General features: G+C 49.2%; 1 protein-coding gene across 1 annotated transcript in view; it reads left to right on the forward strand.

The window, feature by feature from the left end:
* The first annotated feature begins 4,558 nt into the window (after positions 1 to 4,558).
* The window catches only part of Slc6a11 (solute carrier family 6 (neurotransmitter transporter, GABA), member 11), a 118,646-nt gene continuing 108,799 nt past the window's right edge, over positions 4,559 to 14,405 (forward strand). The window contains exons 1-4 of the mRNA NM_172890.3: positions 4,559 to 4,835; positions 7,917 to 8,051; positions 8,168 to 8,308; positions 12,219 to 12,309. Of these exons, the coding sequence (NP_766478.1) occupies positions 4,595 to 4,835; positions 7,917 to 8,051; positions 8,168 to 8,308; positions 12,219 to 12,309 (608 nt within the window). The 5' untranslated portion in view covers positions 4,559 to 4,594. The remainder of the gene's footprint in view (positions 4,836 to 7,916; positions 8,052 to 8,167; positions 8,309 to 12,218; positions 12,310 to 14,405) is intronic.

The following is a 14,405-nucleotide window of genomic DNA, read 5'->3' on the forward strand; positions in this document are numbered from 1 at the left end:
CGCCTGTAAGGATGGCTCACTGAGCCAGAACAGACAGCATCAAAGAAACAAGTGTTTCCCTACTTACCTGGGCAGGTTACACCTAAAGTGTGATGCATGAAGTCTACAGAGAACAGCTTCCTCCTGAAGACTCCTGGGATCCCAAGAGTGCGCCAAGAGCTTTATGATGCGTGAAGAAGGGAGAGTTAAGCTGGGCTTATAATGACGACTTGTGTCGTATGGGCAAAGTGGGGCATCCAAGAAGTGCATGGGCTAAGCTAATACTTGGTGGCTCAGAACAGCTCATTGACTATTCTAGCGTTGTAAGTCATGAGACTGGAGGCTGACAGATCGGGTTGCTGGTAGTTGAGATCTAACCTGGGTTTGGATGTAGTTTTGGAATGATGGTGGGATGGGTCCTCTCTTAGGTCCGGATTTGTCTTGGACACCTCAGTTAGGACTGGCCTTGTTTTCTTCCTGAGCCTCCTAACAGTGGAGGAAGGAAGTTGCCATGCCACTGAGAGAAAGGGAAGGCAGTGGCGCTTAGAACCAGTGTCAAAGCAAGCCCATGATGAAATCCTTCTGCTGTGAGGCTTCTGCAAAGACATCTAGAAAATTCCATAGCTACAGGGAAGGGAGAGAAACCAGAGCTCCTAATGCAAATATATTAGGAAAATAGCTATTGGTATCAGCGAAACAGAGTTTTACAGGAAACAGTGAGCTCAGACTGTGGGCTTGGGAAACTATCCTGGACTCTTGAGGCTGAGAAGTTGCCTTAGGGGATCTCTGCATCATTGATGACAGCCGAGAGTCCACATCTGCACCTCCTGATCGGTGAGTGTAGGAAGGTCACTGTGGTTTCAGAATCTTTGCTTCCATGTCTCTTTGGTTCTGTAGCTCTTGGCTTCAGAGCTGTGTACACATTCAAGTGCTGCTCATTTCCCAAGGATCCTGGGTTCTCCGCTCTCAAGGTGGGGAGCTGTGAGCATAGGTAGAAGTTGGGGCAACATTAGCTCTGTCCAGATGGGATGCTGCGATGTGTGAACACAGAGGTGTCTGGCACTTCCCCATCCTCTTCAAATCCAATCCTAGGTCAAGCCCTTGTGGACAGGAATCTCTCATTATCACTCCCCTTTCCCCTTCATCCTCTCCACTAAGCTACCAACCACACCTGACTTAATCTAGTGACCTAGGTAGTCTCTTAATTGTCCCCCAGTCCTCTCTTCACTCTGTGTTAACAGTAATCTTTTTACCCTGCAAATACACTCTCTTGTCCCCCGCCCCTTTGCTGAAAAGGCACATCTTGTGCCACACTGCATGCCCACAGCAATAGCTAATGTTGACTGGTCAATTCACCAGGATCTAGAAACACCCAGGGGACAAGCCCCCGGGTGTCTCATAGGTGGGGAGTTTTCTAGCCCTGTCTAGGGTAGGAAGGCCTTCTTCTCTGTGCGTCCTGATAGGGCAATAAGGATACATTGAGCTGAGTACCAGCCCCATCTCTCTGCTTCCTGACCTCCCTTGTCACGTGACCAGTTTTACTTCACGATTTCCCCACCATGGAGGATTGTACCTTGAAAATGTGAGCCAAAATAAATGGCTCCAGACAGAGAGTTTATCACGGTGATGAGAAAAGGATCGGCTTGGAGAACTCAGTCCCAGCAGCTGACCCTGCGGAGCTCCGCAGAGAGGGAGGTGCTTCACTTCTTTAGTTTTGAAGGCGCTTTCCCAGGGCCCTAGGGTAACAAGCTCATCTTCCAGCAGGAAGAAGCTGGAATAAATCTCTAGCTTTGGATGCTGCTGTTCCGAGAACAGATTGAATCCCAGTTACCACGTGCTACTGGATGCAAAGAGTCGAGTTGAAATGGATTCCTGCCTTAACCGTTATTTTCGATGAAGTACCACCAGTGATCGCCAGAGAGAAAGGAAATATTGGTCTTAGCCTGTGAGAAACTTAGCTTTGATTTAAAAGGGAGTTATGGAAGGTCAGAAGGCCAGAGAGATTGATGTCAAGGTCAACAGATTAGTTTCTCTGGTAGGAAAAGAACCATTGAGGGCTATCAGCAAGAGCAAGACACAGAGGCCTTCCTCTTCCTCATCTTCCTCCTTCCATAGCAATGGTTCAGAAACAAGCCAAGGCCTGCCATCCTCAAGTCACCCCGAGGTAAGGTGGAATGTGAACCCATTTGACAGATGGAGCCTGAAGCAATGAGGTAACAATTCAAAGGCACAGAACCTTTGTCTTAGTTTGGGCTTCTGTTGCTGTGACAAATGCCATGACAGAGTGCAACGTGGGCAGGAAAGGTTGTGTTTCATCTTACAGTTAGCTGTCCTTCACTGACGGAAGCTGGGCGGGAACTCAAGGTAGGAACCTGGAGGCAGGAACTGAAGCAGAAGCCACAGAGCTTACTGACTTACTCAGTCTGCTTTTCTTAGCTAACCCAGAACCACCAGCCCAGGGGTGGCACTGGTCAACAGTGAGCCAGACTGTCCCACCTCAATCATAAATGAAGAAAAGGTACCCACAGGGCATTCCTTCTACTGGAGATATCATCTCATCTGAAGTTCCCTCTTCCCAAATGACCTTGGCTTGTGTCCAATTGACAAAGATCGCAGCTGGCAGAGACTAGGCATGAAGTCAGACCTTCCCCTGAGCTTTCTAATACCTGGACCTGGTGTAGGAACCATCAGTATTTAGTTCAGTGGTTGGAGGCTGGGAAAAAGCAGATCAGAACAAGCAATCAGGACTGTGGGGGACAGGAGGTGGTGGCATAAAAATCACAAGAGTGGGAACTGCAGGGAGAGGGGAAGGTACACGAATCCACAGAGGGCTCAGGCAGGCTGTGGGTAGAGAAGCCCAAGAACCAGGATTTGCTGCCTAGTCCTCCAAGACTAATTCAACACTCCACTTACTTCTTTAAGAAATGTGAGCTTGGAAGAAGGGCATCTAGGTTGTGTCTAAGGGTCACAGGGCAGGGACCCAGGAGCCCTGGGACCAGAGGGACCCAGGCAACCCAAGGAGTCTGCTCCAGGGCTATGTAAGAAGCATGGACCTGCCCACACCCACCGTGACATCAGCCTCTCCTTCCTCCATCTGTCGGTCAGTCAGCTTTTCAGTGCGGCAGCACATAGCTCCGAGAAGCAGTGTACAGTGTGGATCTGGCACTGCCTCCTAGAGGCCCTGAGTTTGGACTCAGGCAGAAGTGTGTCATGGGACAGTGAAGGCTTACCTCAGGATGGCAGAAGAGACCAACCTGAGGATGGTGGGCTCCCATATTCCTGGCCAACCCATGCCCGCAATAACCTGAAGACCCTCCTTTAAGGCTCTGCCTCTTAAAGTTTCCTCCACCAGGGGCACCACAGGTAGGGCCAGCTGTCAACTCACAAGTGTCATCCGACCCAAAACAACTCCTTCTCTACCTATACCCCTGACTCTATCTCTATCCATACCCTTGACTTCAGCTCGGTCCTGGGCATGAAATCCAAGGCTCGACACATCATCAGCAAGGACTTTTTACTTAGCTATATCCTTGACCTTATTATCTACAAATACTTTCTAAGTACATGTTATATAGCATATTTCGCCAAGTTCTCTGCCATTATTGTAGGACATTGTATGCTGTTTGTACAACCGAGAGGAGGGACGTATTGAGCCAGACGTGGACATGCATGTCTGCATACTGCATGGTGCATGGTCATTGACTGTCTCTACTGTAGGAAGACTGTTTATCAGCATCTTGTCATTTATCCTTTCACCCAAACAAAACAATAAGCAAGCAGTACAAACCTAAGAAGGTGATATTGGAAGCATCTTTTGCAGAACAGCAAACTGAGAAACTGCAGTCTCAGGAGCCTGGCCAAAGTCACACAGCTCACGTAGGTGAAGCAGGATACTCAGCTTAGACTTGCCTGCTCCTGCCGCTGGATGTCCGTACTCAATGCCACACTGTTGAGACTCATATGTGTGTAGAGTGGGGCCACGAGGGGGAGGGGGGAATGAGACCTCCAGGGTAGAGGGTACTGGGCATGGGGTTGGGGCTACAGCTCAGCTACCATCACCAGGGAGCTTCAAAAGGACTTTGCATCTCATGCCCCGGCCGTATTCTCACCAGGCCCCTGCAACTGAACCCTACACACACAACTGTTCGCCCTTCAAAAGTTAGAGCTGCCCATCTACCTCTGAGTAGAGATGGGAAAACTGAGGCCCAAGCTTTGAAAGGTCACAGAGAGGGGATAGAAGTTCAGGTGCAGCACTCATAGCCCACTTGGGCCTGGATAACAACTCTGCTGTTACCTGCACTCAGAAGCCAGCGAGTCAGGCTGCAGGGCAAACCCTGTGCCCTGAGTTAGCCAGGTGGGCGCAAGGTCAAGGTATTAAGGGAGGCGCTGGGCGCACAAGGTCAAGTCACTGGACTTGCAGCGCCCCTACCATCCCGGGATTCAAGCGGGCAGGAGGTGGCCTGGGCATCGTGTCCCCGTCCCGTGCGGTCCGACCCGGGCGGCTCCCTCGGCTCCACCCCCGGCTCCCCCGCCCGCCGCTCGAGCCTCTCAAAAGCCCGGGCGCCCGGGGCGGCGGCGCAGAGCCGGGGCCGGCGCACGAGGCGGCAGGGCGGCCATGACTGCGGAGCAAGCGCTGCCCCTGGGCAACGGGAAAGCGGCCGAGGAGGCGCGGGGGTCCGAGACGCTGGGCGGCGGCGGCGGGGGCGCGGCGGGGACGCGCGAGGCGCGCGACAAGGCTGTCCACGAGCGCGGCCACTGGAACAACAAGGTGGAGTTCGTGTTGAGCGTAGCTGGAGAGATCATCGGACTGGGCAACGTGTGGCGCTTTCCCTACCTGTGCTACAAAAACGGCGGAGGTGAGCGCGGCGGGGATGGCGGGGACGCGGGGCGACACCTGGGGTGGGGTGACACCTCTCGTGCATGGCCCCGATCCCCCCTCCCAGTCCCCAGGAGCTGTGGGACTGCACGGGGCCCACCTGTTTCTCTGCGCCTGCGTGCACAGAGCCCGCTTCGCACCTGAGCGCACCACCATCTGCCACCTGCCACCGGGCCCAGAGCAGCGTCTGTCACCTGCGTGAGGGACAGACCTGGCCCAGGAGCTCTGCTTTCAGGCCACTCTCACTGGTATTTTAGGCAGAAACCTGTTATTTAGCCTCGGATGTTCCCTGTCCTCACAGGAAGAGACTGATCTGAGCAATCTTTTAGAGAGGTCGCCGAAGTGCCAGGAATAGGGGCCCAGCGTTAGCCATGTCTTGTAAATTTTTAAATCGTCTCACAGTCAGTCACCTTGGAAGGGAATGCTGTTATGGATCTCAACGACGATGGTACTAAGCATCTAAGAAACTCTCTGTTTTACTACTGCTGAGAGTGAGATTCAGACTCTAAAAGCTTTCTGTGCAGGATCAGGCTGACCCCCGGGGGAGAACTTTTGGACGGCCATTTGCCACTTGCTCCCCTCTGTAGTAGGCCCTTTCTAGGGAAAGTATTTTAGGCCTCTCTGGAGGAAAAACTGGCACCAAGCAGTTTCTTTTACTGGGCTCAGACTCACCCACAACAACTGCAACCACGCTGATGTGTGTGAGACGGGGAAGACCAGCATCCCTTCCAACGACAGCATCACAGAGTGCCATTAGGAAGAAATGAAGCTGTGGTCCCCATCTCAGAGTGGTACCCAACACCCCCACATCCCCCTCAAACTTCCACACCCTTCCTATCACAGTAGGATGGCAGAGTGGCGAGGGGTCCCATTAAAGCCTGTGGTGGCACAGTTCCTCTCAGAAAAGACCTGTGTTGGCGTTTTTTCTCCTCCCTGTCCTACCCCTAATCTTCAAGAAAAAAATCTCAAACCCTAAAAAGGTGATAGAGAAGTTGGTTGGCAGGGACAGTGCAGGGCTTCCTGTACAAACAGCTAAGGGGCCTGCGAACCACACTGCCTGGCTCAGGCCCTTTCTTTGGGGACATTCACCCTGAAGGCACAGGCTGCTCCAGGCCTGTCCTGCACTGGTAATGAAGTGGCCAGTGGTGTCCGTGGCTTGGCAAGGGGAGACAGCTGGCTGCAGACTTGAAGACCCAAAATGCACCCTGTGCCCTCAGGCAGGCCCTGCCTCACTGTGCAGACGGAGCCTTCAGAAGCTACCATGTGTGCTTAGGAAAAGCTGTACCTTTAGGATAGTTTGGGGCAGAAACTATTTTAACATCTTTATTCATCTGGGAAATGTTAGGCCTAAATAAGACGCATTTGGCAAAAGTAGAAAATGGAGATAAATTGGGTAAATCAGAAGCCTTGTTACAAATTGTTTTTAAGGTTGTAGTGTGTAAAGTTGAAACGTGACTCATTGTTGGTTGTTTGCTCTTTGATTTGCCAAAAGCCTCCATCGATGCAGACACCCCCGGCATGGTCAAGTTAGTTATTTTAAGAATTACAGTACTAGCTTTGTGGGTACACCGGCCAGCTGGCATTCCCACCAGCGTCATCTGTTGGATTCTCGGAGGCTCAAAGGTGAATTACAAGCTCTTAAGGGAACCACTTCAGCTTTTTAATCAAATAGATTTGGAGTCAGGCCTCAGACGCCTTTTACTCTGTCATATAAGTTTCTGCCTTCAATCTAGCTGGGCTGTGGGTTCCTCTAAAAATAACATGTCCGCAGGCTGGACTGGAAGATTCTCACAATAATTGAAAGTACCAGGGTACAATCTTAAATTAGTTCCCTGCTCAGAAAAAGATTTAAGACCCTTTCAAAGCCTAGTAGCTAAGTCCACACTATCTGGATTCATCAAGGTTTGTTGCTGTTAATCCTGTGGGCAAAGAGGCTTCATTTAGCAAAAGCAATTTCAGGTAAAGCCTGCATTCGTAACATCAGATGGAGAATGCTGGGTTCTCATGCTTTGTTATTAGATGAGAGAAAGAAAGTGAGGGATTTGGAGGTGGGGGGCTTCCCCATCTGTGGCTAGGGGCAGGGCCAACTTCATTTCATTTATTTTGTAGAAAGGCCCGGGGCCGTGGGTATTGTGTTTACGGCAGTCCTTACCCAGGCTGAGGCTAAGTCAGCTTTGAAGGGGGGTTCTTGCTACAAATTTCTTAGGGCCCAGATCCATACCTGGGTCATATGTGCAGAGACATTTAACCCTTTGAAGCCTGGTGCTTCTCATTAAATGATTCTCTGAAAAAAAATTTTTTTTCCTTCACTCGCCCCCTTGAGATTAGTTTGCGACTGAGAAGGGAATTAGTCTGAGCTGGAAGGTGGGTTGGGGGCTGCTGAGGTGGCTCAGCTGGTACAGTGCTTTCTCTTCAGGCGTGAAGGTTGGATTTGAACCCTCAGCAGCCACATAAAAAGCCATGTGTGGTAGTACACACCTGCCATTTTAGCACCAGGGAGGTGGAGACATGAGGGCACCTGGAGCTCACTGGTTAGCCAGTCTTAATGAATCAGTGAAGCCCTGGTTCATTGTGAGAGCCTGTACCAAACATGAGGTCAAGGTTATAGAGGAAGATATTGACCTCTGGTCTCTATATACATGTGCATACATGTGTACACACTCACAGAAAGTAAATCTATCACTCTTTCTCTTGCACACGGCACACACACACACACACACACACACACACACACACCAAATTAATCAACAATATACTTTTTTCCAAATATTCTTATTTTAGTCACACAGCCATCAAGATCAATGGCATTGCTTATTAAAACTCATTTTATAGCTGGAGAAGTTGAGGCCCAGAGATAGGAGGGCCAATTGCTTAAGGTAAAAGGTGGCAGAGGGCACAAAACCCCCTCCCTTGTTTTCTGGCTCTGGCCTTTCCAGCCAAATTGGAATTCCAGCTGAAAGAGGGCCGTGTGCTGCCCTGGGGTAGATGCCCACGGAGTAGGACTGGTGCTGGTGGAGAAGAGCGGGGGCAGTTTCCATACCACCCCTCTGCACTCTCACAGGGGCATTCCTGATTCCTTACGTGGTGTTTTTCATCTGCTGCGGAATCCCCGTCTTCTTCCTGGAAACGGCTCTGGGGCAGTTCACGAGCGAGGGTGGCATCACGTGCTGGAGGAGGGTCTGCCCTTTATTTGAAGGTAAGCGTTGATTTCATGGGCAAAGCAGCACCTCATTGGTGCCAAGTTGCCAGGAGCTGCCAAGGCTGTTTCAAAGGACAGAGGCCCCAGCCACTCTTTTTCGTTGCTCCTCACAGGCATTGGCTATGCAACACAGGTGATCGAGGCACACCTCAATGTCTACTACATCATCATCCTGGCGTGGGCCATCTTCTACCTAAGCAATTGCTTCACCACCGAGCTCCCCTGGGCCACCTGTGGGCACGAGTGGAACACAGGTATGGTCTCCAGGCTGAGCCTCTCCTGGTCCTGTTGGGGGGATCTGGGGTTGGTGATGCACCCTGAGTTCAGTTTCCAGGGTGTGGCTTCTGGAACAATGGTCACCTGACCAGAGTATATTCAGCAGTTAGAGATAAGGCTGAGCCCTGGGGACAGTGTTCTGGTATGACCAAATGCTGGACTGCAATTTGAGGATCAGGGGTCCTCTAGTCCTGCCTCTCTGAGTGGTTCATCTTCCGTAATGAGATGGAGGTATGAGATTAAATTAAGGGCAGTTGAGATTATTGTGTTTATAGTAATGAGCACAAACTCGAAAATGCACTTGGTTGCCAGAATTTGAAAGTCAGAAGACATTGTGTGGAAATCCCAATTTCCAGCTTCTCTTGTTATTCTTATTATATGTGTGTGAGTGTTCGCTTGAATGTGGCCAAATTCATGCAGTACCTATGGAGGCCAGAAGGGGGTGTCCTATCCACCAGGACCAGAGTTAGAGATGGTTGTCTAGTAGCATGTGGATGCTGGGAATTGAACCCAGGTTCTCTGGAAGAGCAGCCAGTGCTGCTAAATGCTAAGCCAACTCTTCAGCACACCCAGCCCCCAACTTCTCTTTAAACACTAACTCTCTGGCAACTGCCCTACTTGACAGCAACAGCCACAACCACGAGTGGGAAGCAGCAAATGCTTACAGAAGACACGGTTGCTAGCACCACACCCAGGTTACCTGGTTTGCTTTACTTGTTCATACAAGCTAAATGTTCGAAGGCAATGACATTCCCCATACACACACACACACACACACACACACACACACACACACACACAGTGGACAGTCTTATAGGTCATCTTTGACTTAGATACAATCTGTCATCCTATCAGGACTTCTTTGGCAATCTAGAGAGGGAGAAACCTGCTCCACCCCTTCCTGAGAATTCTGTGCTCACAGCAGGTATCACCAATGGATTCTAACACTCTTTCTGAGACAAGTTTTGGCCTCTGAGCCCTTCTCAGAGGTGCTGCTTTCTGACTGGAATTGGGACACATACTTTGACCTATCCATCTATGTTAGCATCTATGGTTAATTCTGTCTGGGTGGGGCCTATCACCCCAAGAGCCGAGATGCAGTGAGCCTGGAATGGTTAATTATGTCTGGGTGGGGCCTATCACCCCAAGAGCTGAGATACAGCAAGCCTGGATACTGTACTGGTCACTGAGAGAAGCAGCAGCAGCCATGTTAGGTCTAACAAGCACAGCAGTCTAGTTTCTAGGTCTCTCTGTCTTTGCCTCACCTGCCTTCCAGTCACTTCTGTGACAGCTGTTGTCAACCCTTTTCAGGTCCAGGGTTTAGTCAGCCTTCCTTTGGCAAGGGACCTCAAGGAGATGTTTATTAAACTAAAATACGGGAATGCATTCTTGGGCTCCTGATCATTAGTATGTTAAGGAAACTACAAACCTGTATATGCCCTGAATCTCTGCCACAGCCACTGCCATTGAGGGCTCCTGGGAGATTCTGTGGCTTGAATCTGTTTTTATAATTTGTAATTTCTCAAGATTTAATTTTAAATCATGTGTTGTCAAGACATATGTGGCTCAGTGGCTCAGCAACTGCTTAGCATGCATAAGGCCCTGGGTTCTGTCCCCAGCATTGAAAAAGGACGGAAGGAAGGAAGAATGGATAGATGAATGGACAGACAGACATGTTGAAATGAGCTGAGGCTGAGGCACGCTGTAAGTGGGAAGCCCTGCAGAAGAGTGAGCTGGGCAAATATGGACAAATATACAGGCTAATTTCACAGACCCTGTCTCTTTGCTGTTGGTCTGCTTTTCTACTGATAAAGCAGTTTAAAGCAGTTTATTATCACCACATGGAATTGTTATGCACATTGTGGGAGGGTATGGTATTATTTAACTTTGTGTCAGTTCCCCAGTTGAGTTGATATTTCATTTATAAGTCAATTAATTAATTCATCTTTAGGATAGAGTCTGGTGTAGCCCAGGATGGTCCTGGAGTTCCTGGTCCTCTTGCCTCCACTGCCCAGGTGTTGGGACTACAGGTGCACACAGAGCAGCTTTAACTTGTTATACTCAATTGTAGGTCAAAGGCTGAGAAACAGTTGACTTACTATAATTTTAATTTCTTGTCTATCTGTGAGAATACTCACACAGGTGTATAACCACTGATTATTTTTATTTAATTAATTTTAATGCAAATTATAGGTCAATTTTGAATAGTTGAGGGAGTGTGTGTGTATATGTGTCTGCCTGCCTGCCTGCCTGCCTGCCTGCCTGCCTGCCTGCCTGCCTGCCTGTCTGCCTGTCTGCCTGTCTGCCTGTCTGCCTGTCTGCTTGTCTGCCTGTCTGCCTATTTTCCTGTCTGCCTGTCTGCCTTGTTTTATTCTGTTAGGGTCTAATTTACTAGCATTGAGACATGGACTTGCTCTGTGGCCCAGGCTGGCATCCATCTGTCCTTCAGCATCCGTCTCCCAAGTATTGGGACTTCAGGTGTGACCACCGCATCCAGCTGAGTTTCCTTTTCCTTGTAGGGAAGATAATAAGCAGCACCCATTTAGAATCTGATAAAAAAACAAAAAAAACAAACAAACAAACAAAAAAACAAGGATACCATCATTGCAGAAACAGGCTGGGGTATATCCAGTCAGTTTGCTGACAACCTTGGATTCTAGATTCCAGTCTAGACTCTCTGGGCACCCAGACCCACCTGTTTTCAGCACAAGCCAGCAGTAGCCAAGAGGAATGAGAATGATGCAGACAGCCAGGTCATCTATCCCCAGTGGAGCACAGACCTTCCTGGCTTGTGGTCCCCTTTCTACAGAGGCGGTGACATCATCACTTGCCTAATATGCTCCTGCCTGAATTGGCAGGTGCAACTGGGGGTTCATCTGAGTGAGAAAGCACGGCCAGATGTAGCAGCACCCACTCCTCACTGGAGCTGAATGAATGACTCGGTCCTAAGGCAGCTTATGTCCAGGGAGCCTGCAGCCCAGTGGCTCATGCAGCTATGTCTGCAGGCACAAGGTCCACGGTGGCTGACATGTTCCAAAATCAACAGCAGCCAGCAATAGAACCCTGGCTGGAGTTATTCTTATTTTTGTCTTTAGTGGGCTGTAGGCTTTACAGAGGAGGGGGAAGGTGTACAGTGGCCTCTGCTATTTTTTATCCTTGGATTCTTTCTTTTCATAGTCAAGAAAGTTAAAGAAGGTGATTTGTGGAGGGTCTTGGGGTTCTCATTTACTTAGAATTCAGGAGAGGGAGGTCAAGGAAGGCTTCCTGGAGAAGGAGGCAGCTCAGGATTGCGCTGGGCCTGGACACTAGGATGCTTCTGATGCAGAGTCCCTTGGTGATCCAAGTTTTGATGAGTTTATTCAATAACCAACCTTTTTGACTCATTGGAGTGAGGGAATAATAGACCACGGGCCTCTTCTTTGTGTACTCCTGCTGGTTCATCTCGTCCTCAGCTCTTCAGGCTGCTCCAGTAGTCACATCTTGCTACATGAATGGGAATCCCAGCTCCATCAGAGCCTCTGGGGATGTCTGTTCTAGTCTGTTCTTTCCAGTGAGGGCACTGGGCACCAGAGAACAATGCCATGGGTGGGGCTAAGCAAAGAAAGACAAGAAAGAGTAGAAGATGGTGTGTGTGTGGGGGGGGGGTGAGACTCAGGGAGCATGCAGAGAGATTCTGGATGGGAACAGAGTAAGGTTTGGCTCCCACCACATCCTCCTCCTGTTAGAACCAGAGCAAGCCACCAGGGAAGCTGTTGTCAAAGCATGGATTCACCTGTGTGTTTTGACCCCCTGTTTGCCAATACCAGCTGTGCCATCAGCTCTGTGTGCTCCCCAGTTTGGCCCCATGAAGGTTAATTTCCTGTGTGTTTTTGTCTTGTTCCCACTCAGAGAAATGTGTGGAGTTCCAGAAGCTGAACTTCAGCAACTACAGTCATGTGTCCCTGCAGAATGCCACCTCCCCGGTCATGGAGTTCTGGGAGTAAGTGAAGGATCCGCTGGCCTTGTCCTCATCCCTGCCTTCCCATCTCCTCCCACCTCCACCCTGCTCCTGGAAAAGTCTAGGCTCAACTCCCTCTATTCCAAGTTTCTTGGCTCCTGTGGTCATCAGACTGCTGTAGAAGCAAGCATGCGTGTGGGTTTTTCTGGGGAGTCCCATAGGAACAGCTGAGAGGAACGCATTCTGGCTCTTTGAAAACATGTCAGCATGCCTGCTTACTAGGGCGGGAAGTGCTTGGTAAAAGGACAGTTTAAAAATTCATTCCGAACAGCGGAGAAGGCAGAGCATGCTTGCCGTAAGCAAAGCCAGGAGTATATTTAGCCTTAGAAAGCAGAAGTCTCTTGGGGGTAGGGGTGGGGGTGGGGGCTAGCTTGCTCTCAGTACCTGAAGTGGGTGAATATTTTCAAATGTATTTAAGAGGGATGTGAGATCAGAAGGACCCATGAGGCTGTGAGCACCCCTCATCCCAGACGCTAGCACGATTTTTATCAGAGTTCTAAAGCACTGTCATTCTCACAGGGTGGAGGAATACAGTTGTGTGTAAACTGCACACTGGATATAACCTAGGGGAACATCATTCTGAGGTGCCTTATGAAATGTACTCTGTAGAAGTGTGTGATGCACGGCTCAGAGAATGTATATGGCGGCTCTGACTCCTACCATGGGAGAGTCCCTCAGCCAGGTATGGATAGGTGGTTTCTGTAAGTGTTCGAGGCAAGACCAAATGCTCCTTGAGCTTTCCTCATCTGCAGGGACCTGACATCATTGATGAAGTCTCCCCTACTTTGTGGGTAATTCTGGTAACATAGGAGGAGGAATGGTGGGTTTCTGAGTGATTTTAATTGGTTTTCCAGACACCATTTGTTCCCTTCCCTCTAGAAGTCTGGCTGAATTTAGATCTCCTGTCCGGCTTTATATTTGTTCTGTTTATGTACGTGCCTGGAATAGAACTGACACTGATTTACATATTGTAAACCTTTCCAGGACTAGTATCCAATTCTTACATTTTCTTTTTACTAGTATCCAATTCTTACATTTTCTTTTTACTATGTTTCTTTTCTCAGTTGTGGTTTTCAGTTGAATCTATATTGATACAAGAATCCAGACTTCTTCATTCCTACCCCCTTCTAGGGTTGTGCTCTATGAACGGTTACTTTGTATTTACAAGTCTTCTTGGTAGGGTTAGACTGTGGTCCATTCCCACCATGGTTGAACTAATTGAGCTTTCTTGACTGTTTCTAGTCTGTAAACCCATCTTAGTTTGTTGTATGCTACTGTGACAAAATGCCTAGGGCTGGGTGACTTATAAAGAACAGAGGTTTGTTTCCTATACTTGTACAGTTTGGGAAGTCCAGGGTGGAGAGACTGATGCCTGGCAAGAGCTGTCACCTGCACCATCATCCCATGGCAAAAGGCAAAATGGCAAGAGAGGAGCAAGGGGTTTAAACTCAGGTTTTCCTTAGGAAATCCCTGTTGGTCCCATGGTAACAATTCAAATCAGTTCCCATAAGCCACTTTTCAATGCTGTTGCATTGGGATATGTCTCTCCAACTCATACTGTGATGGGGGCACATCTAAACCATGGGCAAGGGTGTAATTGCTGCGTTGTGGGGCACGTGTGGCATGCATCTTAACAGATGATGCAGAGATTGCTCTAACTGCATCCTGAATATCAGCTTGACAGAATTTCTGCTGCTTTTCTTCCTTTCTTCTTCTTCTTTTTTTTTTTTTTTGTGGTGGTGGTGGGGGGAGTATTTTATTTTGTGTGGAGATACTTTGCTTGTTTGTATGTCTGTACACCACATTCATGCAGTACCTGCAGAGGCCAGAAGAGGGTGTCAAATCCTCTGAAGCTGGAGTTACAGATCATTGTGAGCTGCCATGTGGGTGCTGGGAATCCAACCCAGGTTATCTCCAAGAGCCACACTTAGGCCATCTGTCTCTCCATCCCCAAGTGAGTACTCCACTTTCTGTGCAGCACTTCATCAAAGCAGGGGTTTCTGTTTGTTTCATGTTGTTTTCCCCAGACAGAGTCTTGCTATGTAACTCTGGTTAGCCTGAAACTTGCTGCATAGACA

The sequence above is a fragment of the Mus musculus genome, chromosome 6, assembly GCF_000001635.26.
Source record: "Mus musculus strain C57BL/6J chromosome 6, GRCm38.p6 C57BL/6J".
Lineage (NCBI taxonomy): Eukaryota > Metazoa > Chordata > Mammalia > Rodentia > Muridae > Mus > Mus musculus.